At 29.8% G+C, this 16,217-nt stretch overlaps 2 protein-coding genes across 3 annotated transcripts; both read left to right on the top strand.

Moving 5' to 3' along the window:
• Positions 1-7,614: 7,614 nt before the first annotated feature.
• On the top strand, positions 7,615-12,640 carry LOC110613699 (cytochrome P450 734A1). Its single transcript, XM_021754937.2, has 7 exons — positions 7,615-8,029; positions 8,394-8,593; positions 9,595-10,233; positions 10,707-10,854; positions 11,312-11,485; positions 11,766-11,929; positions 12,096-12,640. Exons 1-7 carry the CDS (start codon positions 7,735-7,737, stop codon positions 12,183-12,185), a joined length of 1,710 nt encoding a protein of 569 aa, XP_021610629.1. The 5' UTR covers positions 7,615-7,734; the 3' UTR covers positions 12,186-12,640.
• A 1,384-nt stretch (positions 12,641-14,024) lies between these two features.
• LOC110614114 (cysteine proteinase inhibitor 6) lies at positions 14,025-15,897 on the top strand. Of its 2 annotated transcripts, none has more exons than XM_021755598.2 (4): positions 14,025-14,390; positions 14,479-14,674; positions 14,907-15,052; positions 15,606-15,897. In XM_021755598.2, exons 1-4 carry the CDS (start codon positions 14,172-14,174, stop codon positions 15,738-15,740), a joined length of 696 nt encoding a protein of 231 aa, XP_021611290.1. In that variant the 5' UTR covers positions 14,025-14,171; the 3' UTR covers positions 15,741-15,897. The 2 variants fall into 2 exon arrangements, with proteins under 2 accessions (XP_021611290.1, XP_021611289.1); XM_021755597.2 differs by having other exon boundaries at positions 14,479-14,716.
• Positions 15,898-16,217: the final 320 nt, after the last annotated feature.

The following is a 16,217-nucleotide window of genomic DNA, read 5'->3' as shown; positions in this document are numbered from 1 at the left end:
AATGTAAATTTTATATGCTTTATATGGTAAGGCTAAGATTAATGTATTGCATTATGTAAAATACAAAATAAAAACATTTTATGTATTATTATAATATTAATTATAAAGAAATAAGTATAATAGTTGTTAAATTAAAATTAAATATTTATGTTTATATTCACAAAAAATTAATTAAAAATATATATAACTAGATTTTTGTTTGAATACCATGCAAAATTTATTGGATATTACTATCGATTCCTTGGAAGTAGCAAAGCGAGTTGAGAGTGTTATTTTCTCTTGGATTTATAGAGGGTGCAATCACGTTGCTCACGTTTTTAATTGAAAATTCACAAGAGATAGCTTTTTCAGATGAATTTCGTATTTTCTGAACTTCCGGGGTGTGAAATTGAAGTTTTCTTTATTATCTTGTACCATGATACATATATAAATATATTAGATTGTATTTTTGACAAATTAAGTAATGTGTAAAGACTAAATATTAACAGATTATTTTAGATATTATCTATAATATTTTAAACAAACTATTATAAAATCATTTACTTCCGCTATTATAAATTATTAATCCGTTGACAAAATGGAAGTACGAATTAGAATGGCATTTCAACATAGTAACAATATTTTCATTGAATTTAAAATTTTAAATATGAACTAATATTTAAAAAAAATTAAAAACTTAATTATCCATCTGGAATCAAGTATTTTATAAAATTTAAATTAAATTTATTTATTTTATTAATTATATTGTTTGAAATAAAATAATTTAATTATTTTCAATTTAAAGAAATTTCCTTTTAAAATAAAAATAATAACGTAAAATTATATAAGAATTTATTTAATATTTTTATGGTAAAATAAATCGTTTCAAATAAGTAAATAATAATTATTTTTAAAATAAGCAGCCTATTTAATTTTATAAAATAAAAAGACGACTTAAAGTAATTTAGAAATGTTAAATGGATATACACTTCGTTATGATATGCAATTAGAGGCGAAATGAGCCGAATTTTTTATTAAAAAACATTAGAAGAATAATTAAATACTATAATACTGAGTATTAAATATTATAATTGAGCAACTTATTTAATATAATAATAAATTTAATTTGACCTTAATTTCAAGAAATTCAATTAAAAAACTCATTAATAAAATTTAAAGTTAAATTTAAAAGATTCAATTAAAAAAACTCATTATAAATTATTATACTCGAGTCTAATCTCTTTTTTATTTTTATATTATTTGATTTTAATATTTTAATATTTATTTATTTATAACATTAAATATTATTTATTATTTAATGATAATTGATCAAATATTTTTCCTTTTTATTTTGTTATTATTTAAATTTTAATATTTTAATATTTATTTATTTATAATATTAAATATTATTTATTGTTTAAATATTAATTATTAAATTTTTAATTAATTATATAAAATATATTTAATATAAAATGAGCGATATAATACTAAATTCAATAATTATTCATTTAAATCTTTATATTATATTTTATATAAAATTAATTAAAAATATATAATAAATATATAAATAGTTTATATATATACATAAAAAAAGAATTTGAAGGAATTTCTATTTAAATTAAAAATTTATATAAAATTTATTAACATATTATTATTGATTATTCATATATTATTATTTATTTTTATTTAAATATATAATTTATATTAAATTATTTTATATTATAAAAAAATACTATATATACTATATATAATATAAATATAAAATATTGTATAAAATAAATATATTAATATAAATATTATCAACTTAAATTATATATATATATATATATATATATATTATTCGCTCAGTAGTATTATATTGATTTATATTTAAATAATATATAAATTTTAATTTATAAAATTAAATAGATAATATTAAATATAAAAATAATTATATAAATATATATTAATATTTAAAAGTAATAATAATAATAATTTATTAAGAGTTATAATAATTTTAAAAAATATCTATTTAAAAAGATATATGGTGAAAGATAAATATATAAATTAATAATATAAAAATATATAAATTAACATATATATAGGTATATAATTTAATATTATTTAATTTTTTAAATTTAAAAATAAAGAGAGAGATAAATAATACAAACAAATATTAAAAATATAGTATTTATAATTTTTTTAATTAAAAAATATTTATAATATTACTTAATATTTATTAGTATTATTTATTATTTTAAATTAAGAATATATTTTTAGCGCATATATTAAATTTATTTTTACATATACCGATAACATTAACTTATTTTTTTATTATAAATTTAAAATAAATTTATGTAATAATTATATTTTATAAACATAATGTTTATATTTAATGATTTTATAAATAAAATTATTATTAAGTAAAATTATGATTCATGACTTGATAAATAAGAGTGTTATTAAATAAATTTATGAGTCTTATAAATTAATTTATTTTATAAATCTGTCTTATAAATTAGTTTATTTTGTGAACCACTTAATAAGTTTATTTACGATTCTTTTAATGGGTTAATTTATAATTATTATAATAAATTTGTTGACGAATTTTTTAACAAATTAGCTCGCGAAATCTTAACAAGCCGAATACCAGTTAGCTCAAATTTAAATAATTTAATAAACGAATTTAAAAATTAAGTTCGAGTTAAGCTCATTTAAAAAATAGACGAATTCAATTAATTTTTTATCGAATCGAATTTTAAATAGTTTAAAAATAGTTTGATTCCTTTACCATTTGCATTGTGCATAAAAAAATTAGAGATATAAGTCCAACTAAATTTTTATACATTTATTCAATGATTAAATAAATTTAATTTAAAACTTTGAACCAATTAAATTTCGATACCCAAGATTATATAAAATTTATATAATATAATATTATTTTTTAATAATACAAAATTTTGAGAAATGATGTTAGAGATATTTTGGGAGATGATATTACTCAATGGTTAAATAAGTTTAATTCAAAATTTTAAACCAATTAAATTTATATATTATTATTTAATGGCAATTCTCAAGTCAAGTTTTAAAAGATTATATTCCATGATTTCCATCCATTATCATTAATAGGCTTATTGGCAGAATGATAAAATATAGAGAATACTAAAACTTTAATTAGATAACTATTTATTATTTTATATTTATTTTTATTAATTTTTAAAAATTTATAAATAAAAGTTACTAAATTATAAAAATTTCATTAACTACAAATTAGTCTTTAAATAAAGTTATTAGCTTAATAGACTGCGTTTTGTATATATAATATATATTATGTATTTTATTTTATTTATCTTATAAATTAATTAATTAATTTTCTTTTAAATTATGTTTTTAATAATATTATTATTTTAATTAATAATTTATATTATATATAAAAGTGAGAATTTTTAAATTACTCTTATTTAAGTTCAATAATTATTTATTGCCCTTTATTTTAATTGGTTAAGAAATAATATAAAATTTTTCTTATTTTAAAACTTTAATTTATTTGAAGATTCATTTTTATTTAAATTTAAATTATATTTTTATTTATAATTTAATTTTAATTAGTTATATAATTTTAAAATTTATATAGATTTAAAGCCTTTGTCCTATTTATATTTAAATTAAACTTAAAAAGATTGTTATATAATTTGAAATAAAATTTATAAAAAAAGTAAAAAATATTAAATATTTTTGAAAAAACTATTATTTTATATTTCACTAAAAGATATATTTTAATAACAGTAAATTTATTACTAATACATATTAAATTACTATTAATAAAATTTAGTGGCAATTATTTTATTAATAATAACATTAAATAATAAAAATTTATACAGAACCTTACATTTTATAAATAAATTCAATTGTTAATATTATTATAATTAATATTAAATAAAAATAAAAATTATTTTAATAATAATCATAACTATACCAAAAAATTTATTATAATTTATAATTTAAATAATTTATCATCTAAATTGATTAATTAATTTAAATTTGTTATTATAACGACCGAAAATCGGACCGCTACCGGCGCTAGGATCCAGATCGGCTTAAGGCCGCCGGGACCCGTAGCAAACCTGACATGAAACCTGTAAACCTGTTTAATCCCATACATGATCAACAATATACATAAAAATTTAAAACTTTTCTTTCATACATTCTATCAATCACCAAACTCAACCTGTGCATGCACTATACATATACATAATCATAAACTTGACCCCTCTATGGGATCTCATTAATGCCCCCAATGGGTGGCAATACAAGTGTTGAGTTGGCTAAACATGGACATCAACAACATTAAGATCATGTTTCAAAGGGATTACATTAAACTATGGTCAAGCACCCTTCTAACCTCAAGATCAATACATTACATATCTATACATCATTATACAATCTGTCATGTCCACTTACTAACTATTACATACATAAGACTTCATTACTCTTCTTGACTTCTCTGTCTAACCCGTTCCTGCAAACCTGGGGAATTTGGGAGAGGGGTGAGCTATTAGAGCCCAGTGAGCAGAATAGTAAAGCATTTAAAACATATGATAACATGGAATGCATCACATCACAACTAATCATATCAAGGATGAACTTGTCACCATTTAGCCCTCTACATAATCCAATCATGCCAGGGGCGTAGTGCAGGCCACACCTGGTCTTTCTCTTATACATAGCATATCATAACATACATAATCCATGATGCCGGGGGCGTAGTGCAGGCCACATCCGGTCTTTCTCTTACATAGTGCCAGGGGCGTAGTGCAGGCCACACCTGGACTTCCATACCATATCATCATGTCATAACATATGAGGGCTAATGGATCATTCAACATTCATCCACATCAACAACATATTATGCAATGCAACATATTCGTGATTTCTAATGCAAACAACCTAAAATATCACATGGCATCCGTGATACATGAACATGCCCAAAACTGATTTATTTATTTAAAAGCATAAGAGTTATTCCACTCACCTCTGGCTAGCTCTGACACTGACTGAAGCAGCTGACTCACTGCTGGGGTCCTCGGTTCCTCGGGTCCGAACCTACATAGGCGGACTCAAATGAGGGACCAACATACTAGAACATAACTCTAAAACATCCCCCAAAAACCCCCCTAAAACATCTCAAAACATCCATGCAAGAACATGCAAAGGAAGGCTGGACAGGGCAGGTTCGGCGGCACATTCGGCGGCCGAAAGTCCCTCCAGAACCGAAACCCAGGCAGGTTCGGCGGCACCTTCGGCGGCCGAAAGTCCCAGACAGAGACGAAAGTCTCTTTTCGGGGGCAACTTCGGCAGCCGAAAAGCCTACCACCTAAGCCATGTTCGGCGGCCGAAAGTTCCTTCGGCTGCCGAACCTGGTTTCTGCCAAAGGGCAGAAACTTGGCTCCCTTTGCACAAAATCTTCTCCCATCCAATCCAACATGCATATAACTCACCAAAACATGCAAATATACATACATTGGCTCCTAGGGGTTTCAAACTACCTAAAACCCCAACTACAACACACAACAACAACACAATCCAAGCCACATTGCTCAAAACATATCATTAACTCAAAAACCTAACTATGAGCTAAACATGCATTCTATCCCATAGATCTTGCGTAAAACTTACTTTAAACATAAAATGAGCTTAAGATCGGCTCTTACCTCTTGAAGATCGAGAGGAAGACGTCCTAAACTCGGAGGTGGGAGATTTTGAGTTCTTGAACCTCAAAGCTCCAAAACTTGCTCAAATCTCTTCAAAACGACATAAACCTTGTTAAAACATGAAAGATTGAAGGAAAATCATAAAAAATGAGCCATGGAGGAGCAAGAACTCACCATGGTCGAAAATGGGGATAAAACTCACCCGTTTCGGCCATGGAGCTCTTATATAGGGGCTGGCCAGTTCACGTTCGGGGGCCGAACGTGCCCCCACATCTCATGCATGTTCGGCGGCCGAACCAGGGGTTCGGCGGCCGAACCTGGTTTCTTTCAAACAAAACTTTCGGAGGCCAAAAGTGCTCCCAAAATCTATCCACGTTCGGCGGCCGAACATGACTTTCGGCGGCCGAACTTGGTAAAGGTTCCATGGTCTTTTTCATTTGAAAACTCAAATTCATTCTTACTTAAAAATCATTAAAACATGAAAACATTTGTGAAAACATGATTTTACCCTTCTAGAGGTCTCCGACATCCGAGATTCCACCGGACGGTTGTAATTCAGATACCGGAATCTAGTCGGATATTACAGTTATCTATTAAAATAATATTAACAAAATTATATATATATGTTAAAAATTAAAATGAAATAATTAAATGATTGAAATTAATTATGATAATTTAAAATTAATATAATAAAACTGATATTATATAACAATTATCCAAATAAAATTATGTCAGGTGATATTTAATGTTCGATCCTCAGTCTTATTGAGAGATATTTTAAATTGGCTTCAGTTTAACTCTTAGTTAAAAATTCTCTAGATAAATTAAATTTTTACATAAAATTATCATCGAATCTTTTATAATTATGATATTTCTGATTAATTAGGAGGTTATCAATAATATTTATGATGAATTAGGAAGTTGGATTTCTTATTAATTACCAGGTGAAAATTCTTATCAATAAATCAATTACATTATTATTAGATTTTTATAAAATATTATAATTAATTTTACCATTTTATAATATAAAAATTAATAATTATAAAAATAAAAATATACTATCTTAGCTTAAAACTACTTTTGAATTCTCAATACTACAATTTTCTCCTTATTTTCTTTTGATTTACTTACTTAGTATCAAAGTGGTTATCGCTAATCACATCACAATCTCAATTGACCAAACTCAATACAATTCATTAGTGCCATTTTTTCAATCCCCCAATATCAACACAACTCTATTTAATAAATCAATAAAATACAACTCTATTTTTTAATTACATGAAAAATTAATTTTAATTAAAAGTTAATATAAATTTAGATTAAAAAAATTTAAAATTATTATTTATATTTTTGAATTTTATTATTTTTTTTATATAAAATTATATAAAAATAAAATTTTATTATTTAAAAAATAATCACATATTAAAAGTAGTATAAAAATATATGACGTAGGTTAGATAAAAAAGGTAGGTGTATAATGATAATTTATTTAAAAATCACCTACGAACACGAGCTTTTTCAACGATAAGGAAAGATCGCGCCTGCCCAGACACAGAAAATACAGTGCATGAAGAATATTCTGGAATAAGTGCGCCCCACAACCAAAATTTTATCCTCTTTTGTTTTCCCATGGCGGTGGGAAAGAGTGTTATTAAATTCTTAGTTTTGAAAATTGCCAATCTTCTTTTATTTATTTTTTATTTTCAAATTAAATTATTTTTTATAAATAAGTTTTTTATACTTAATTTGTACATTTTTTTAATATAAAAGCACGTAAATTTATAAAGTTTTTTATTTTATTTTACGTACATACATATATATTTAAATTTAAATGTTTAGTTTTTAAATTGTAATAAATAAATAAACTAATTATTTTTTTTTGTGTCGAAAAAATATTTAATTAATTATTCATAAATAAACGCAGAAAATGAAAAAACAAGCTGGGAAAAAAAGGATAAGAACAATAAAAATAAGAGGAAGAACAGTATGCAAGCCGGTGTCCCAAAGTCAAGGCTACATCTTCATTACTCTCTTCTTTCTTTCTCTCTCTTCTCTGGAGAAGAAGATGAGGAAGTCTCCTTGTAAATTACCAAACAGCCTTCTCTCTTATCTTCTATCCTCATCCGAATCCAAGTATTATGGAACTTGCTATTCTGAGGGAAGTTCTGGGTTGCTTAAAGACTATGCCACGCGGGAATTCAATGCTTTCCTCTGGATTTCTCTCGTCACTATCACTGCTCTCTTGCTTGGGAAGGTTTTCAAGTTGTTTAGATTATGGTCTAAAGCGAGAAGAATTGCTGGGCCTCCTTGTACTTCCTTCTTCGGCCATAATAACTTTGGTTCCCGCGGGAATTTCATCGGTCAGTGATCCGTTATCGATGTATTTATCGATGTATTCTTTGTTTTTGTTTGATTCTCCTTTTGGTTGCCGGGAAAGTGAAAAAGAACTTGTAAATTAATTAGAATTCATGAAGATAACTCGGTTAATGTTTGGATGTGTTGAAGTTTGATTTGGTTCCATAGAAAGTGAAGTGAAATTTATAGTTTCTTTAAGATTTAAGATTTGAATTTAGTATGGATATTATAGTAAACAGATGATGAGAAAGGGTCAATTAGATCATTTTTCTTAGGGCCTTTTTTTAAAAAATGTCTTGGGTGCATTTAATTTGGGTTATTAACTGAAATAAAAGATTATGATGTTCTGCTCATCTTCTTGGATATCAGACCTGTTGTCGGAGCTGCACAATAAATATGGATCAGTTTTTAAGTTGTGGTTGGGGCCTACTCAGCTTCTGGTATCCATAAAAGATCCAGAACTTATTAGAGAGATGCTTTTGAAGGCCGAGGACAAATTGCCTTTTACTGGAAAGGCTTTTCGATTGGCCTTTGGACGATCAAGCCTTTTCTTTTGCTCTTATGATCAGGTAGACACTTTTTCTTGTGTACCCCTCCCAATAATTATTGCTTATGTTATTTTTGCACAAATTTTCATCATTTATGGACAGTGCAATTTGCTATTTCTTAGTTATTATTCTAATATACTTGGTTTCTTTATTATTACTTCTCTTATCTAGACATGTTAAGTTGAAGGGCACTTATGAGAGTGAAATGGTTGATAATGAAGTTAGAAGAAAGAACACAAAAATGGATATGAATAAACTGTTCATGTGAAAGCACTGAGGTAATGCTTTTGTATAAGCCTGGGTTTCTTTCTCATGATAAGCAGTTAAATGACTCGAGGATTTAATCAGATGCAACCTTTCCTCAATTCAGAAGCTACATACGAAATACCTTAGTTTATAGTACATACCTAGCAGAGCAACTAAATTAACTTGACCACCATTGGCAATATTGGGATTTTCCATTGTCATTAGAGAGATTTAGCCCGTAATTTTGGATACTAGTTGCTTTCTTTTAATGGAATTCTCATACCAAATGGATGTAGGTTTTGAATTCAAGCCCTTGGGTTTTAGCATAACTTGTCCAATTTTCAGAAAATTAATCACTAGTAGACCTTTTTTATATTTATCACTGAAGTAGCCAAACAAAGGCAGGGGTTATTTTTTGTCGTAGAGAGTTGATCTGGATCCTTCCCTTTCCAGATGCTTGGTCGATAGTAGGATCTTTTTTTTTTTTCTGAGTTCGTGTTACATTTAGGAAATGAGAATTTATCTGGCATGAAAAAAGTACTTTTTGTTGACATTATAGATTATATTTTGTCTTAATGATTATTAGGTGTTTTGGAGCTTTTAGTTTGTTGAACTAAAATACAAAATCATCATTCTGGGACTTTGTCATGACAGTATTGAACGACATTGGAAGATTGGAGCACACTTAGTTCTTTTCCGTTTATTTGGCTTAATTATAACAATTTGATTATATTTTATGTTCTGGAAGATACTCATAGTTATCTTTTTGTATGCAGGCAGAAAAGAGGAGAGAATCACTGGCGCTGCAGTTAAATGAGAAGTTGCTTGGGAGAGCAAATGTAATTCCTAAATATGTCACAGATTGTATCATGGGAAGAATAGATGAGATTATGAGCAAAGGAAGTATTGATTGTAAAATGGTTTCTCAGCATATTGCTTTTACCATTATGGGGACCACACTCTTTGGAGATGCATTCTTGGCATGGTCTAAGGCAAATTTCTATGAGGAGCTTCTAATGATGATAGCTAAAGATGCTTCCTTTTGGGCCTCATATAGAGTCACTCCCTTCTGGAAACAAGGATTTTGGAGATACCAGTCTTTGTGCACAAACTTGAAATGTTTAACCCAGGATATTGTTCAACAATGCAGAAAAAATTGCAAACTTTTTCACCATATGGATCAGAACCCCAATGATGAAACTGTCAAATATGGTACTAAAGCTGCATCTAGCATACGACCTCATGGTGTTGTGCTGCAAGATAAGTTCTCAAGGGATCTTGATGGCCATCTTAATTCAAGGGAAGAGCCATGTGGAAATATTATGGGTATGATGTTTCATGGATGCATAGCCACTGCAGGTTTGGTGACTAATATCTTGGAGAGGCTTGTTACAAATCCAGAGATACAGGACAAGGTAGGTGCTCTTTTGTTCTTTTATATGTGATGGTCATGCAGACGTTTGATTCTGACCTTTTGTTATGTTTCTTGGATGCTTTAATTGTTTCTATCTGTAGTTTTTGTTGTTAATTCTTAAGTTTTTTTAAGAGGCTTCTATTAGTAGTATCATATATACTCCCCCCCCCCCCCTGAAAAAAAAAAAAATTTCTAGTCTCTTTTGTATTGTATACGTTGCATCATAAATAGCATATTTAACTAGTATGTACTATTTATTATAATTTAAATGAGTCACTTTGGTGGTCTTACTTTATATTTTGATGAAATTTTATAATTTGTCAATGCTGAAGCGATAGGCATTAAGTTGAAGCTATGATTATATTTTCTTTTTCATTTTTTGATAGTGGGAAGGTACAATGTTAAATTATCTTGGATGTCCATTCTATAGATTCTGTATAATTTACTTGTAAATTAATATCTTAATATCTACAGATATATTCAGAGATTGTTATGGTCAGGCAAGGATCAACAAAAGATGCTCAAAGTGTTGATAAGATGGTCTTGCTATTGGCAACCATTTATGAATCAGCTCGCCTTCTGCCACCAGGACCTTTGCTACAGAGATGTTCTTTGAGAGATGGTAAGTAGCAGAAAATTAACTTGTTTTCACTATTATCAGTGCTGCACCTTGGTAGCAATATCACAATGTGTTTCGACATGTATGTCTTCATGATTTTTGAGACCTATATTCGGAGTATCATTTATATCATGTGAGAAGGAAATGGGAGATGATCTGTTGGACTCTATTACTCAACTTTGTCATGTGTGATATTTCTTTAATTTTTTTTATTTATTTATTTAAATGCATTCTCCTATTATATGCATGCCAATGACTGCAATTTGGCAATGAAGATTGCACTTTTGATTTATGTTACAATAAACTCCTTCAAAGCTTCGACAGAAAAAGGAGAAATCTCTTTCGAAGGAGCATCTTAGCTTCATCAATCAGCTGTGATCATGTCACTGCTGCTTTTCATAATTGTTCCTTTCTTTGTAATTTTTTATACACTGATATTTTCTCTCCCTTTTGCTGCAAGATGTGAGACTTAAAAATGGTGTAATTATACCAGCTGGAGCAGTACTGGTTGTGCCAGTGCATTTGCTGCAGACGGATGATGCTAGTTGGGGCAGTGATGCTAGCAAATTTAATCCATATAGGTTTTTATTAAAAGTTGGAAATTCTGATCCAGAGCAGGATAAGTCGTTCTCAGGTTCCACTCTTGCCTGCCTCCGCCATTTTTTTCCGAATTTACATTCGTCTAGATCATTTGCTCCAAGTGAATCGCCTAAGGCTAAGATATGTAATTGTTTAGTTATAGTTAATTAGCTCTTTCAATTGTTCCTTAACATTGTTTCCGTCTATTCATTTTTAAGTTACTCTCAGATATAGTATTTCATGCAACAAATTCTGGAGTAATCGTTCATTACATTTATTTTTAACATTGTAAAAATGCTTCATAACTAACCATTCTCTGATAATACTCTTCTCAGAGGTGGCTGGAGGTGCTGTTGACACTTCTTCATTCATTTTAAATGATCCACATGACAATGCAGCATTTCTTCCCTTTGGCGCTGGTATGCGTGCATGTGTGGGTCAGAAGTTTGTAATCCAAGGGGTGGCCACTTTATTTGCCTCATTGCTTGAATGCTACGAGGTTTGTCGGATAGCTACTATTTTTCCATTATTTGTTTATGTAAATATTTTAATGTCCGACTGCTGTGCTGCTTAACCATGGATTTACTGTTATACTGGCCTTGCTCTTCGAGTTTTCACATAAGATTGCTAGTGGACTCTGATTCTGTTGTGATACAAAATCATAGGTAAGGCTTCAACAACCAAGACTGGGAAGTGACCTGAAATCTACTGGTCCGGAGATAGTGTTTGTGAGGAGAAGCAGTCAAAAGGAATGACTAAATGTGAAGAATGCTGTGCATGGATGAACCTTTTTATTATTCATCACATCATTCTTGTATAACCACTCAAACCAAATAATCTCTTTCTATCCGTCCTCTGTCTCAAGAATCGATGGGGAGTCTTTTCCTTTTTTGCTCAGTAGCTGCCAAAGAGGAGAATGTTGCACGAGTATGTTTTATGTCTCATGCTTCTTCTCTTTCTTGTTTTTAGAATAGCTTGAGTGCTGTCCTGAATGCCATGATAATTGGTTTGGTTTTGAAGCACTCTGGCATGTATTCGCTACCGAGCCAACGGTTTTCTTCCCCATCTTTCATCTTTGAAGTCGTGTCCTACGAACTTTTTTTCTCTCCAAGAGGGAGTTTATGTTGTAACTTGAAGCTTACAAGATAATATGAAACAATGTTATATTGTTGATTAATGAATAATGCTATATGACCCATGATTCAGTTAATGTTCTCTCTATGAGTTGGTATGTGCTCTCTATTTGTGAAAATTGGAAGGTTAGTTACTCTGCGACAATGCTTGGTTTGAAGTAGCTGTCTCATCCTTTTTCCTTTTATTATAATCTTGTTTATCCAAAACAAGGAACACATTTTCCTTCTATATTCTCTCTTTTTCGTTTTACACCCTTAAGCTCACTTCTATTGTTCATCTTCTTTAATGGGTGATTCTGATTGCTTCAGATGATTGTAATGGGACATCATGTGATGCATTCCAAATATTTAAATACGCTAATTATTAGAGCAAGTCACCCATTCTTAATTTATGTTTGTCTTATCTTTAATATAATTAATTAATTATCTAAATTTATTAATACTTTTTGGACGATAGTCATTATTATTGGACTCTAGACGTATCTACTCGATTTTGATACTTTACGTATAGAGTATTATATATTTTTTAATAAACTATATATGACTACATTAAGCAGCATGAAAATTACAACAAAATAGTAATTTCAATAAAAAAATATAATCTTCAGTTTACTGGTAATATTTTTCAAAAAGATAAAAGTATTAGTTGTGATAAGCAGAAATCTAATAAAGGATAGAATGAGGATATGTGTGTGTGAGCTCTTTTCTCTGAATTTCTTTCATTGTCTTTATTCTTTTTTCTACGTAAAGCAGCATAAAAATTATAATAAAATTAGTAATTTCAATAAAAAAAATATAACTTTCAATTTACTGGTAATATTTTTCAAAAAGATAAAATATTAGTGATGATAAGCTAAAATCTAATAAAGAATAGAATGAGAGTATGCGTATGTGAGCTCTCTCCTTTGAATAATCACCTTTTTTTTGTCTTTATCTTTTTACAAATAGCATACAGAAATTTAGCGCCTATAATTTAATTTTTATAAATTAAGAAAAAACAACTTTATTTAAGCTTTGATCTATCAATTTGAATGTATACTACCGCGCCTGATTAGTGTAAGTGATATTTATATGGTTAAAAAAAGAGCTATTTGATATGGATAGTTCAAGAAGTTAATTTAAATCTTAGAATTATTTTTTACTTTAATGGTCAATTTCTTTTTTTTTTCTTTTCTTTCAAGTAATTCAATAATTATTATTTTTTATTTTAATTTAAAATAACATTTTTGGAGAAATACCTATAAAATTTCCCACTTTTTTTAAAAAAACTTATGATTAATCATATCGAAAAACCAAAGCCATTCCCTGCTTTATTTCCTTTTCTTTTCCTTTATTAAATTCGCCATTGATTCAGTTCCAAAACGGTCCCACACTATCCAGTCTGTAACCTTACAACCTAAGCAAAAGATAATTCACGCAATGCAAGGCCATTGATCAACACGTGTTTACACGCGTCGAAATCCTACGCATCCATCAAACAAAAAGAGCAAAGAGAGAGAGAGAGCGCGCGCGCTGGGTAAGCTTGCAGAGTAAGCAAAGGAACAAGACAAGAAGAAGATTGAAGATTTGAAGAGCTGAGCTGAGTAAACCGGCAATCTATAAAGCCCCATGCAACGCCACTTTCCTCCATCATCCTCGTCATTCTCTTCTCTTCTATTTCTCCTTTCTCTCGTTTCTCTTTCTCATTCTTTTGCAATCGGATCCTCTGCTTTTTGCCGTGAGGAAATGACCACTCTCGGAGGAGTTCACGATTCCCCAGACGCATCCAACACCGTCGAAATCGACGACCTTGCCCGCTTCGCCGTCGATGAACATAACAAGAAACAGGTACTGTTATCACTATGCTTTCTCGTGTGATTGTATTGTTTGGTTTTTTTAGGGTTTGATTGTTGTTTGAAATTCTATCTTTGTGTAGAATGCGGTGCTGGAGTTTGCTAGAGTCGTGAAGGCGAAGGAGCAAGTAGTGGCGGGGACTTTGCATCTCCTTACTATTGAAGCGATTGAAGCTGGGAAGAAGAAGCTTTATGAAGCTAAGATTTGGGTGAAGCCTTGGCTTAATTTCAAAGAGTTGCAGGAGTTTAAACACGCCGGTGATGTTGACGGTAGTGCAGGTGCTCCCTCCTTTACCTCCTCAGATCTCGGTGTCAAGAGAGGTATCTCTCTTTCATTTTTAGCTTTAATTTCTTGCATTGTAATCGTTTAGTTATCTACTGGTTGTATTGATTATAAACTTGAAAATGTATCATATGTCGGTTATTATATTATTCCCTAGCTTTAGCCTGTAGTTTTTAGTTTTCTCCTGCTTTAGGATCAAGACATTTATTTGTGTGTTCTGCAAAACAGATGGGCATGGTCCCGGATGGAAAGAAGTGCCAGCAGATGATCCTGCAGTTCAAGATGCGGCCAATCATGCCGTGAAGATCATTCACCAGAGATCCAACTCATTGTTTCCTTATGAACTTAAAGAGATCGTCTGTGCTAAAGCTGAGGTATTCTATTCGTGGCATTTTTTTTCTCTTTTCTTCTGTGGCACCGAATTCACTTTGGCTAGTTTTTCATTGAACGAGTATAATGATACGAAACTGGTTGAATGCTTCAAACAACTCCCGAATTCTTGATTGGTTTGTGTTAGAAGTGGAATGTGAACCCTGGGATAGGATACAATTCTATCCTTTTACAACGGAGCCAAACGCAGTCTAGTAGAGGTGGAATTGGAATACTTTAGCGGAATTTTGAAATTGCCTAAAATGAAATTTGGAACGCATTCATTTATAATTATATTACGTTTTCAAGCAAATCAATTTAGTGGATTTGGAGGTTTAGTATGCAGTAATTCGTTAAAAACATTGGTAGTGTGCCTTATTTTCTAAGGTGAGAGCGTTGGGTTTCTTGCATACAAGAACCATCACCATGGAGTTTGGTCTAGTGAGAACTGAGATTGGTATAAGCAAGAAAAAGGCTTAGTCTAGAGTTTCTTTTTGATTTCCTTCCCCTTGCCATTGCACTCATTCATGAATTAATAAGTGACTGAATTATGGATAGGTAGTAGATGAACATGCAAAATTTGACATGCTTCTCAAGGTCAAGAGGGGAACCAGCGAAGAGAAGTACAAGGTTGAGGTGCACAAGAACAATGAAGGCAGCTTCCTTCTCAATCAGATGGAGCCACATGCCTAAATGCTGAATTTACTGACATGTTGAAATAAAATGGATCATCAAAGCTTTTCTTTTTGCTTAACTACTGTAAACTAAACTGCGTGGATGCTTCATCTGGTCCCACTGTAAACTTTTTTCTCCTTGATGATACAGGTGTGCTTTGTCTGTGCTTTTATTATGTGATATGCTTATATTATGGGGGAGCCAGTGGCTTATACCGTATTTACAATGTTGCAATATGAGGTAAATAATATTTATGGAAAATGTTTAGATGCATAATGCGGCTATCAGCTGCTGCAATTATCAAGTTAAAGCTCGACCCTTCTGATTAACTCAGCCTCCTTGTCTTCCACATTAGGGGCTGAAGTTACCATATCACATAATGTGTATATATACATATAAAATTTGGCAAAGCACTTTCTGGGTTTATAACCATTTAACAAAACAATGTAATTACAGCAAAATGAAAATACCGACTTCTTTAGGATGATTGGTAAT

The sequence above is a fragment of the Manihot esculenta genome, chromosome 4 (assembly GCF_001659605.2).
Source record: "Manihot esculenta cultivar AM560-2 chromosome 4, M.esculenta_v8, whole genome shotgun sequence".
NCBI lineage: Eukaryota > Viridiplantae > Streptophyta > Magnoliopsida > Malpighiales > Euphorbiaceae > Manihot > Manihot esculenta.
The sequence above is the reverse complement of the archived record's forward strand: the minus strand, read 5'-3'. Positions and strand labels throughout refer to the sequence as shown.

Bases quoted from the DNA above. Each gene is read 5' to 3' on its own strand.
- LOC110613699 (XM_021754937.2), top strand. From the start codon at position 7,735: ATGAGGAAGTCTCCTTGTAAATTACCAAACAGCCTTCTCTCTTATCTT. The intron at 8,594-9,594 runs GTAGACACTTTT...TTTTGTATGCAG, and splicing joins TCTTTTGCTCTTATGATCAG to GCAGAAAAGAGGAGAGAATC. The intron at 11,486-11,765 runs GTTCCACTCTTG...TACTCTTCTCAG, and splicing joins GCAGGATAAGTCGTTCTCAG to AGGTGGCTGGAGGTGCTGTT.
- LOC110614114 (XM_021755597.2), top strand. From the start codon at position 14,172: ATGCAACGCCACTTTCCTCCATCATCCTCGTCATTCTCTTCTCTTCTA. The intron at 14,391-14,478 runs GTACTGTTATCA...ATCTTTGTGTAG, and splicing joins ATGAACATAACAAGAAACAG to AATGCGGTGCTGGAGTTTGC. The intron at 15,053-15,605 runs GTATTCTATTCG...AATTATGGATAG, and splicing joins TCGTCTGTGCTAAAGCTGAG to GTAGTAGATGAACATGCAAA.